The 12,767-nt window shown below is 39.1% G+C and overlaps 1 protein-coding gene across 2 annotated transcripts in view; it reads right to left on the bottom strand.

Annotated features, from left to right (window-relative positions):
• SGCD (sarcoglycan delta) overlaps positions 1–12,767 on the bottom strand; it is a 398,371-nt gene that overhangs the window by 12,977 nt on the left and 372,627 nt on the right. For both annotated transcript variants that reach the window (XM_083488523.1, XM_083488522.1), the window contains one exon: positions 1,786–1,909. In XM_083488523.1, coding sequence (XP_083344649.1) covers positions 1,786–1,909 — 124 coding nt within the window. The remainder of the gene's footprint in view (positions 1–1,785; positions 1,910–12,767) is intronic.

The following is a 12,767-nucleotide window of genomic DNA, read 5'->3' as shown; positions in this document are numbered from 1 at the left end:
ATAAAGTCAGCTAGATCTATAGTATAATCTTGTATATCTGGATGCTATGTAAAAGTTACATATAGTATTGGTCTGCCACTCACTATTCGTGCTTCATATAAATCTTGCATTCACCAATTCATGTGTAGATACAGACAGAACTTATTGTTCCCGTTTCTACTGTCTGGCAAATGAGTAAAGTGCTGCATCATTCTCTATTCCAATGAATGCAGGAATAGTGGATAGGATATAGGATACACATTTACCAGACACTAGCAATTATTTCCCAGAGCTAGTTTAAGTTTTGTGCACTTCTTGCATTTTGTTGTGTTTGCTGGATAATTAGGTAAAGGTAAAGGACCCCTGGATGTTTGAGTCCAGTCAAAGGCGACTATGGGGTTGCGGTGCTGATCTTGCTTTCAGGCCGAGGGAGCCGGTGTTTGTCCACAGACAGTTTTCTGGGTCATGTGGCCAGCATGACTAAACCACTACTGGCGCATGGAGGACCTTGATGAGTGCCAGAGCGCACAGAAATGCCATTTACCTTCCCGCCGCAGCGGTACCTATTTATCTACTTGCACTGGTGTGCTTTCAAACTGCTAGGTTGGCAGGAGCTGGGACAGAGCAATGGGAGCTCACCCCATTGTGGGGTTTCGAACCGCCGACCTTCCGATCGGCAAGCCTAAGAGGCCCAGTGGTTTAGACCACAGCGCCACCTGTGCCACGCTGGATAATTAATAAAATGCCAGCACACTAAAAGGACAGCTGTAGAGCATACTTATTATATTCATGTTAAATTTCAGAAACATTAAAAAAATAAATCAGAAATTAGTTTGGAAGTCAAGCTTCCCAGAACTAGAGAACTGAGCCACTTTTGGTACCTCTTTTTGCTTTTTGGCTGAGGGACTCTCTGAATATTTGTAGACTGCCCCCATATCTCCATTCACCCCTGAATATTTACAGCCACCTCCCACACATTTGGAAATAAAATGAATGGCATCTAGGCCAGAAGGAACATGCTTAATTTGAGAAATGAAACTTATTAAAGAATCAAGAGCCACATGTGTTGTTTTCTCTGAAAGTTATCTCTGAGCTGTAAAGTGGGAATCAAGCATTCTACCTTTTGCAGAACAAGAAAACAAAAATTTAAAATAATGTTCATTTCACATTATAAGTTCTTAAATAGCAGATTTACAAATAAGTCCCTTAATGAACAATACTCTGAGATACTTTGGGGACAACGGTTGAGCTATAATCCCAGACTCTTTAAGCATCTTCAACAGCGGAAAGGTTTGTTCTGACATATTCCTTTCCTTCAAATAGGAAAGTGATGCTCAGCTTTACAAATCAATACAGGTGAGTTAAGTGCTCCTCATTGGAAAAATGCATGATATAAGATTTAATTATGCTAGTCAAGTAAATCTCACTTTAAAGTGACAAGGAAGAAGAGAATTTAGTAGTACTGCACATTTTTACAGCTGCATAAATCTGTTTCACACAACCAATGCTATTATCCCAGCACTTTAAAACTAATGAATCACCTCGCCATTCTGTATAGAAGGAATGTAGTCTGCATACAATGAGTTCCATCATTCCTACAAGGAGCTCTAACACACATGCTAAACCTACCACTTCTTTTTAGCTGCAGTGCTAAATAGAATTGCTTAAGTGAACACCGTCATCCCATTTTTTAAACCTACAAACTACCTGAAGATACTGCACACTGTACAACAATCATTAAAAATAAAAGGCCCTCATGGAAGGCCCAGATTCTTCACTTGGAGATTTACTTAGTGTTCTACCTACCTCTCCATCTTTGGATTCCAGCTTGAGCTCTGTCCTACATGTAGCTTCCAAGTTGCCAGCTTCTGCATTAATTTCAACTCCCTTGGGAGCCTCCATCACCAGAAAGCGTGTTGGTGACTCAAGTCTGAAACATCAAGAAGGGTTCATATTACTTCCTTTATTTATTTCTCCTGGAAACTTGTTTGTAATAGAGAACTATATGTATTCCTTGAATTTAATAGGCTCCATTACGACCTGATGCTAAGATGCTAAAGAGCATGCCCACTAAACCACATTTTGATGTGGTTGCATTTCACACCTCTCTAACAACGAATCTGTGACTAAGTCCTATCTTTATAGAGTGCACGTCTGTCACATTAACATGATCTAGTGTTTGGTTTGTATCAGATTACAGTACATTTCATTCATGTTACTGTTCTGTAAGAAGGCATGTGGCATTCTGAACACCAGTTTGCATCAGTTTAGAAGGTGGTATTTTAAAGGTCTAACAGTTTATATTTCCACACTTTACTTTGCTGCATATTTTGTGATTTTAAATCTCTGCTGGAGTTCTCGCACCAAAGAGTTCTTGCCCCAAACTAGATCCTGGCATCCAGGAAATTCTCCTTTTTTATTATACCTAGCATTATATCTTTTAACCAAAATGCAAATAGAAAAACAAACAGCAAACAGCAAACCCAGACTAGAGTAGTAGTTTCAGACTAGAACCTCCCCCCTTTTAGCTATAACCTCCGTCCTTTATACTACATATGTATACTGCATTTTTCTATAATTCACCATTTTCTTTCCCCTACTCTCTTAACGTCTACATCTTTCTTCTCCTCTCTTTTTCCTTTTCTTAAAAAAATGAAAGGGAAAATTGCAGTGATGCTACTGGGTGATCTAAATTGGGTTGGTGTACAGCCCAACTGTGAATCTTGATCCACCAAACAAATATCAAAGCATATTCATTGTTTATCTGCCTGTCTTACTGTTTCATGACTAGTCTTAACAGCAGTGCAAAACGTTCTGCTTAACTTCCCAGAATCTTTAAAATTCATGTTTAGAACATTGCAGCCTTAAATCAAAACACCCAGTGGCAACTCTGTACCTCCTTAGGAAGTGCCTTCAGATTATCACTGAAGCTCTGCAGAAGTAGTCATCAACAAAAAAGCAAAACTTTATTTTTCCTAGCTTGTTTGAAAACTTGCAGTGTAATTTATTGGAGGTCAGCATATCAGTATGTTCTGTAGTTTCAGAGGAATTCATTCTGTTGGAGCAGTCATTACTTATCCAGATTTCTAGTTTTCATTTCCTGCATCATACACAACCTCATTAATCACTCCAAAACGAGGACAGCAAAGATCATATTTTCTGCATTACATCTGCCTCCAGCAGCACAGACTATGGTGCTTCCTTTGCTTTCCTAAGTAGATAGGAAATAAATATTTTCAAATATTCAACACATCCCAAACTTTTAAATTTTGCCCATTTTTAAATTTAAGGACAGATTTTGAAGCAAAATTTGAACTCATATTTTCAATGTGAAAATAATTCTTAGCTGAAAGTTCAGCTATGTTAGACATACTGATATATCTTGATTTTTCTTTTTTTCTTTTTAAAATGGGCTTTTATTATGAAATCTTATAACCTGCTGACTATTAAATACAAGTAATTCCCACTGTATGTGATCTATCAGATCTTATAAAATGTCATTATATGTCAACTATCAAATACTGTTACACAACAACCACCAAATATTGTCCAGTATTATTATCATTTTCCTTTTGGGGGCAAGGGGGGGTAATGGGTTATTTGAAAACTTTACCAGGGGTTCCTTGATGAGAGACTAGCTCCCCTACTTCTGCTGATCTTCTTTTGCAATTTGCAAACATAGAGGAATACTGGGTGTGTTCAGGTGAGTCTCAGTTCACTATGGACAATGGTGAGGCCCAACCCTGCAGACATAAGCACTCATAAGCACTTATTGATTCCATGGCAGGGTGGCATTGGCAAGGCAAGCTGCACTGAGGAATGGCTGTAATCAATTGGCAGAGCAAATGATCTGCCTTCAGAAAGTCCCTACTTGAAGCCATCGTACCTCAATATACTGCGGGAAAGACTCCTGTCTAAAATCCCAGATAGACCAATGCCAGTCAGTGCAGGTAAGTAAGGAACTAGATGGACCAGCGACCAAATATCAGTATATCAGATAAAAGGCAGGCAGGCTGCTATCAGACTAGGCATATCCAGACAACTTGTTGCTGGCAAGAATCTATTTTACACAGTGAGGTGAAGAGACTTGGTAACAGGAAAGGAATGGCAATGCCTTTTCCCAGTTTTAAAACAGCTCTGCTTCACTGGCTTTCCATTTGCTTATGAGTAGAATTCAAAGTGCTGTATTCACTCGTATGCAGTCTGAGATTCAGGGCTGCTGCCTTCTGTATGCTATGTTATGTGTTAAGATCTGCTTCAAAGGCCCTTCTCTGGGCCCCATCACCGTATAAAACCAAACTGGTAGCAATTGGTGAAAGGAACTTTTCAGTGATGGTACCCTAACTGTTTAATTCTCTTTCCTGGGATACTCATGGGGGCATTTAGCTTCATAGGTTTTAGATGCCAGACTAAGACTTATTTTTTATTTAGCCAGGCCTTCAAACACTTTTAGAGTTGCTGTTCTATGCTATTTTTTAGGGGTTCTGGTTTTTTTTGTTTTTTGTTTATTGTTTTAACGTTTTTTGGAAATCCATATTTAAAAGTGAGATAGCATTTTAAAAATTAAATATTGGAGTATACTTTGAAAGAGAGACCATTAACCTCTCAAATGTCTAATGTTCCTAATGAACAATTAATTGACAAGTTATTCATGTCTATTAATTCCATGGGTGCACTTTGATACGAACATTGGATATGACCATATGTATTGCTATTCATGGAGCTTTCTATTTCACATCTTCATTATTCCATAAAGAGCATTCTTTAATCTAAACTGCTCATCAGCTTATGCCTATAGGAATATTATTGTCTGTCTATCTATCCAGCTATCATCTGTCTGTCTATCATCTCTCTCTCTCTCTCTCTCTCTCTCTCTCTCTCTCTCTCTCTCTCTCCATCCAGGCAGACTTTGCATTGAACTTGAACTATGCATTGCAGCAACTCTGGGTTATTATTTCTTCTGTGTTTAATTATTTCTAATGGCACTATAATATTTCACGTTGGGCAGAAAATTAGCCACATCATAACCATGTTGCACCTTAATTAGTAAATAACTATGTCAAACAGTCCTACAGCCAAATCAATTTGCAGACAACTAACTACTATCTTAGGCTGGGAATGTGATCTTTGTTTTGTTAAAATCAATGGGCTTCCTATCCAGACTGACATGCCTATGTGATTCTGATATTTATGTGTCATCTTCCAAAGAACCAATTATCTCCTCCAGTCCCATTCAAAGAAAGATGCAACAATTTTGCCTGTTGATCAAAAGTTAATTAACCAACATGCCTTTGGCTTGAAGATGTTATAGTCATAAATACATTTTCATTCTGATATTTGGACCTCACTGTTTGATTACTATGGAGTGATAACATGTTTGTAATAGGAAATACATATTCTGACTGGAAAGGTTTTTGGTTTGAGATGCAGAGATACTGCATAGTTGATGCTTCAGTCAACTCTTGCATCCAGGGGTGGGTGCTGGCTCAACCACCCCTGAGCCATGAAGGCAGATAAAACTGTGGAATCACAATTTTTAGTCTCTTGGTTTTTTATTGTTTTTTATTGGTTTTAATGAAAGTCATTTTGAGTTGTGTTGTAAGAAAAACAACTAGCAAATATGATAAACAATCATCAATCCAAGGTCTCATGGTAAGAACTGCCAAAAGCCATCTCTGAATCTGAAATAGTTCAGTGATGTTCAGCTCCACTGCATCCTTTCAAATGCTACAAAAACAAAATCCAGAAGTGGAGTGGTCTTAGGAACTGTAGAACAACTACCACTACACCACACTGAAATAAATCTTCAGTCATCTTATCATGAATGGTAAGCTCATCCTTACCCAAGAGTTCTTAGAATTTGCCTTTGCCCTGAAGGTCGACAAAATCCCTCCCCACCATCTTCATGGCGGGCAAATTATTCTGCAAAAGTGTTAGGGAGGAGGTGGATATCTAGCCTGACCTCAGACATACTTAAAGCAGAGTGAGCTTGTCTCAGAGCCAAGTATGTAAAAAGAAAGAAATTAGTCATTCAGGAGAGTCTTTCTTAATCACTGCAGCTCATGATACATATGGAATTCTATAAAAATACAAACACAACCAAGTGCTTTGTAAACATACCTTGAATATCATGGCTCACAATAAAATATTTATCATGATTATTTATTGCATGGCACAAGCATCAATCTCATTTTCAATTATGTTCTAATGAAATGCACCAATTACTGTTTAAACGGTGACATACAATGCTAATCTCATTCAACAGAGATAAACCTTGCTTACACAAGCTTTTCGGCGTACTTTCTTCAACAGCATTAATTACGGATATAAACAAAGATGCATTATTATCTTGGTATTAGCCTGTGTTTTAGTTTGACATGTTCTTCTGTTTGACAGTCTTAATCTCTAGGCAGTTTCCAACAATGACGCTGTTAACTCAGCTCAGGTGCAGATGAATTCTGAACCAAGTTATTGTGATCCAGGATTAGAAACTATGTACTGTACAACTCTCTTGAAGTACAAGAGAGGGGGCTGGCTTGCAAAAATAGCATCAGTGGCTGGTTAAACTCCTCATCAGTACAACAGAAGGCGACCAGTACAACTCCCAACTGGCTGTGAATGATTTTGAACAAGAAGGCATTTCCTAGTCTGTATTTCAAAACTTTCCTTATGTTGCTGGAGCCCAGAAAAGAGATCATAACAAATGAAAAATCACATGCATGTTTGAAGATATGCAAATAGTGGCTGTTTTGCTAATCTAGGGCTAGTGAGAGAGGACAAAGGAAATGGGCCTTTCCCTCTGGAACAATGGAAAGTGCCACATTGAGCAGAAGCAGACCATTATAAAGTTCTAGGGAAGGGAAGGGTCCTGAGGCAGGGGTGTCTTCCTTGCCAACAAGCCAATATCTGAGCAGGTTGAATCTGGTGCCTTCCAGGTGTTTGGAACTCCCAACTCCCATCAGCCCATCCAGGATGGGCAATGGGATTACAGTACGTCATCCAAAAAACTGGAGGGCATCAGGTTGGAGAAGGCTAGAATATCCTTACTGGTGAAGGCCATGTAATAAATTAAATCATTAACAACAACATTTTGTCAGCTCACTGCAAGGAAGTTTACAGAGATCGATTTTTTAGTATGCTAAGATAGGAAAATAAAAGGAAAGACACAGTGCTCTGTACTGATTCCTCTATCCAATTCCTGCATAACACATAATAGCATGATACTTAAGAGTACAGTGAAAATGAATACAGAAGACAATAATTACCAAAAAGAAGCTTCTGGGCAGTTGCTTAAGTCTGAATACACATATATAGGATGAAAGCTAAGGGGATCTAAAGATGAGCAAGATACTATGCCAGTTCTGCTATCCTGTCTTTTACCAATGAGAATATGGCAGTGAGGCCGGAATAGGCAAAATGCCACCGTGCAAACCAATACTGCTGCTTTAGGGATGTGCACAGTAAATGCCTAGTCAACTACGGGTGGTGCTGTGAGTTAAACCACAGAGCCTAGAGCTTGCCGTTGAGAAGGTTGGCGGTTCGAATCCCCCCGATGGGGTGAGCTCCTGTTGTTCGGTCCCTGCTCCTGCCAACCTAGCAGTTCAAAAGCATGTCAAAGTGCAAGTAGATAAATAGGTACCGCTGTGGTGGGAAGGTAAACGGCGTTTTTGTGCGCTGCTCTGGTTCATCAGAAGCAGCTTAGTCATGCAGGTCACATGACCCGGAAGCTGTAGGCCGGCTCCCTCGGTCAGTAAAGCGAGATGAGCGCCTCCACCCCAGAGTCGTCCGCGACTGGACCTAATGGTCAGGGGTCCCTTTACCTTTACATTTATATTGCGCTACCAATTCAAATGAATGCAGTGTTTTGCAATCTTCATTTTTCTCTGTTCATAATTTTTTTATCAATTATGAAATTGATAATAGGAACGTGTGACTTGTCCAGTATTATTCTGCAACTAAATGTTTGAATATGGGTTTCTCGCAAAGCTTTCTGGCTACTATACTGTCTCATATTTATTTATTGCATTTATATCCTACCTTTTTCTCCAAGGGGCTCAAGGTGTTATACATGGTTTTCCTGCTCCTCATTCAATACCCACAATAAACCTGTGAGGTGGGTTAGACTGAGAGGCAGTGACTGTCCAAGGTCACCCAGTGAACTTTACAGTGCATTTAAATGTGGAACCACACATGTACTATAATACAGATCTATCTGTATGTCCCTGTGTGACACCCTATTAAACATTTGAACTCAGATCACACTAGCTCAATCTGAAAAACTTTCTTAGCATAATAAAGCTTCTATAACCTGATGGCAATTTTTGAAGAATCGTTTGAAGACCTCCTGACATGGTACTACACCTGTGGCTTATTCATTTGTGCAGAGTCAATTGGTAATGATTCAATTAAGATGGTTAATAAAGACTTAATTTATTTAGTTGGGCATGTCGCTCCTGTTTTAATTAACAAGAAACATTCAATATTTCAACTGCCCAAACATTTTGTTTGAGCCCTCGTGGATTCCTCCCCCCCTCCCTCCGCCCACAGCATCACCAGGAAAATGAGTGCTTATTGACTCAATGTCAGTTTTCACACTTCACTAAACCTTTTCTGTAGATGACAGCAACAACTCCTTAGGAGTAAAATTGATGCTCTTTGGATCAGAAATGAATACTTTCAGTTGTCTGTCATTTTCAGATGGGGGAAATGACACTAACAATATATGTTAAAGAAAACAGACAAGATGTAGAATACATACATTTCAAGTGATACATTTTCTATGAATTCAGGGGATTTTGTATATATGCAGTTTCCACTTGCTCAAGCTCAAAGGTTATCATGACATTTAGCCTGCAATCTTAAAATACGATTGCTATGAAATAGGTCTGGCTGAACACAATGTGACTTATTTCTGCGTAAGCATACACGGGGCTGTCTTTGAAAAGTGCTCAGAAACTTCAACTGGTTCAAAAAGCTGCAGCTAGATTGTGGGGCTGTGCTTCTTTTTTGTAATTATTTGTATGTTTTTCGTAGATATTTTATATTTATATTGTTGGCATCCATTGAGAGACAAATTCTGAAGTGGAACAAGAATGCTCATGTACAAAGAAATGCAAATCACTTTAGAACCCTTTTTTCAAGTGTTCCCAGATGATGCTCAGAATTTGTGACCCAATTATGGTCCAATTGTGACCATTGTTAGCCCTCAAAAAATAATTACAGGTGCCATTATCACCAGATGAATTACATAAAGAACAAGATGCTGCTATTCATGGGTGCTGCTTTGCAGTGAGTGTTGTGTCAGTTGTTGTTTTATTTAAAAAAAAGGATTCTGGAAGCACAGGGGCTAAGACTTTGTGTAAGGAAATAAAATAATACTTCCTGAAAGAGTGACAAGACCAAACTTCAGAGATTTGGAAGATATCAGCACGATGGGCTCAATTTTCCTGAGAGAAGGAATTTATTCACATTCCACAAAGTAGTAACGTTACAACAGAGGGTTGTATCCAACTAAGTTATACTCAGAGTAGATGAACAAAATTAATGAACCTAGGATGGTCATGTCTATTAACTTCAATGTCTACTCTGAGTAGGGCTTGCATTGGCTACAATTCTGATTTGATTTGAGTGTGTGTGTGTGTAAATCCACCAAGTTTATCAGGCTAATGATAACTTGGTGGCCGACTGTATGATTAATGATTTGGTGGGCCAACTATAAATGATGGCATACAGAGTTCAGTAGCAACTGCCAAGACTTTGCTCGATATTGACCAGGTCTAGTAGTACAAGTCCAATATTAATAGATCACCTGTGACATATGTTGGCAGTCGATTTTTTAAAAAAGAATCTGGAAGAACCATTTGCCTTGTTTCTTGACTACTACTGTTGGTATGTGGATATAATGAAGGGGCTCGTCAGTCTGGGAAAATACCCTATCTAGAAGGAAAACTCTGATCCTAAACCTCTGTTGCCTATCTTCGGGAGAAGAAAAGGCTTAGCAGTACACCCTACACAAAACTGGAGTGGAGTTTCTAAGATGGTTGGATGGCATCTTGTAACCTCCTTCCGGCAACTCCTACAACCAAGCTGCTTTCCTATGGACCATATCAGTGAGGTCAAGAGGAGCCCAGGACCTACATACACACTGCCCAGTCATGCGGCCTGGGGATATCACTTTGGTTCTGCTAAAAAAGCATTTTGAATTCACCCCTAGACACACACTCCATTGTCTCTCGAGACAGATAAATACCAACAACATATCACTATTGCAAAAAGAGTGATTGTAATGTAAGACAGAGGTAGCCAGATGTTGCTGAACTCCAACTTCTATCAACCCTAGCCAGCACGACCAATAGAGAAGGACTATGGGAATTAAAGCCCAACAATTGTTGGCTACCCCTGGTATAAGAGGCAATGTAGTGGGCCCAAGTCTGTAGAACTCTCTCCCAACTGAGATGACACAGGCACATTCCTTGCTGGACTTCAGGTGCATGAAAACTACTTTCTTGTTCTAGCAGGCATTTTAAGGTAGTATTTGGTTTATTGGTAATTTTTAATTGTTTTATTATCTCATTTTCTGTAGATGGTTTTTATGTACACTGCTAAGAAATGTGAATAATTTAAACAGCTTAGAAATGTCTTGAATAAATAAAGATCTGTTAGTTGACCCTGGCATACTCTCCATTTTGCAAATGGGTCTCAGTGGTCTGGCACTAATTTCAAATGCTTTGGAAAAGACTTTCAGTGGATTCCTAAATGTCTATTCAAAAACTGAATTCATTAGAGAGTTTCCTCAGTGCATGTAGATTTGAAGCTTTTAGCTTACGCCTAGGAATCCCATTGCAATGTGGAAGTAGAATGAGCATTTCAAAGAGTGAGAAACTTGCTCACTCCAAAAATAAGACATTCAGACCACCTTTGTTGTTATGATATGCTTGATATCCAACTATTCTGCAGCATCCCTGAAGTCCAGCACAACAGCTCATGAAGTGATACAGCTACACATTACTGGCCACTGAAACAGAGTTGATTAAAAAAAATAGTAGATATACAGTGGTACCTCGGTTCCAGTTACAGATAGGTAGCCGTGTTGGTCTGCCATAGTCAAAATAAAAAAATTCCTTCCAGTAGCACCTTAAAGACCAACTAAGTTAGTTCTTGGTATGAGCTTTCGTGTGCATGCACACTTCTTCAGACCTCGGGTTACATTAGGCTTCAGGTTACAGACTCCGCTAACCCAGATAAAGTGCTTCAGGTTAAGAACTTTGGTTCAGGATGAGAACAGAAATCATGCTCCGGAGGCGCAGTGGCAGCAGGAGGCCCCATTAGCTAAAGTGGTGTTTCAGGCTAAGAACAGTTTCAGGTTAAGAACGGACCTCCAGAACGAATTAAGTACTTAACCTGAGGTACCACTGTACAAGGATTACATTAGACAGAGAAAATGGTCAGATACCATCAGGCACAATACAGTACTGGGTATGCAAGAAGACTGTTTCCAATTCTTTCTCTATAAAAACATGTTTATTGAGTGCCAAAAAGCCCATGCGCTTCTTGGTTGTTGTTTTTTTGCATTTTTCATTACATACAATCATTTCTTTCACTGTGTTATTCTAGTTTTCCTTATCAACTCTTCTGAACATCTAATACAACATCCATTAGGACATGCCAACCTAGCAGTTCAAAAACACACCAGCACAAGTAGATAAGCACAAGCTGCGGTGGGAAGGGAAACAGCATTTTGGTGCGCTCTGGCACTTGTCACAGTGTCCCATTGCGCCAGAAGTGGTTTGACCCTTGGCCTAAAAGCGAGATGAGCGCTGCACCCCATAATCACCTTTGACTGGACTTAATCCCTTTTACCTTTACCTTAGAACATCTATTATGATAATTGTCTGTTACAACCATAAAACATCTCTAGTCATTTCCTATCATAAGAAGACTTCCCACCCTAACTTTCCTTAACATCACTGACATTCCCCCCTCCTTTCCCCTTTTCCCCTTTTTGACCAGTGCTCATAAATTTATCCCCGCTTGTACATTTAACATTATTCTGCTCTTTTTAAAAATATCTTTCTAGTAGTTCCCACTCACTTATTTTCATTTTCTCAGAAAGCCCATGTTTTTCCTGTTTTTCCTAGGGCTACGTTTCCTAAATGATACTGTCCATTCCAGTAAAGCTGTGTTTACTCAGCCATCTCTGGCTGTGTCTCTTCCTTCTGGCTGCCTAGGTAAAAAGCATGGCTGTTTCAGTGACAACTCCAGAGTCAGATGTAACATATCAGATATTGTGTGTGCCCTACACTGGTTTCATAACATTTTATTTTAATCCAAGAAGGAGATAGAGTGGTACATGTGTGGCATATAGGAGTTTATATGCCCGACATATCTATTTATATTGCAAGCTGATTAATAAACCAGAAACACTTCCTGGCAAAGCAATTGCCCTGGTTTTATTTTCAAGGCAATCATATTTAAGCAAAATAAGATTTTAAAATCATAATACACTTCACTAGCTAGGTCCAATGGATTCTTTGCCAAGATAAGAAACTATTAAATGTGTGGTGTTCACTGTTTATTTTTACCCATTGCTATCTCCAGTTCTGTCGCCTTTCCCAGGCAAAGCTAGATCTTGCTATTATGGAGTAAACTATTCAATAACGTCTCACTAGGTGGTGAAGTGATGTAATTAGAGCTCCTACAGGACAGGGTCACAGTGAGGTGAGATACAGTAAATAAAAAATAGAACTGATTCTCAGCATCTCATACAATGACTGAATCATTTCTCTCAG

This window comes from Podarcis liolepis (genome assembly GCF_965112155.1).
Source record: "Podarcis liolepis genome assembly, chromosome: 2".
Taxonomy (NCBI): Eukaryota; Metazoa; Chordata; class Lepidosauria; order Squamata; family Lacertidae; genus Podarcis; species Podarcis liolepis.
This window is presented reverse-complemented; position numbering and strand designations above follow the sequence as displayed.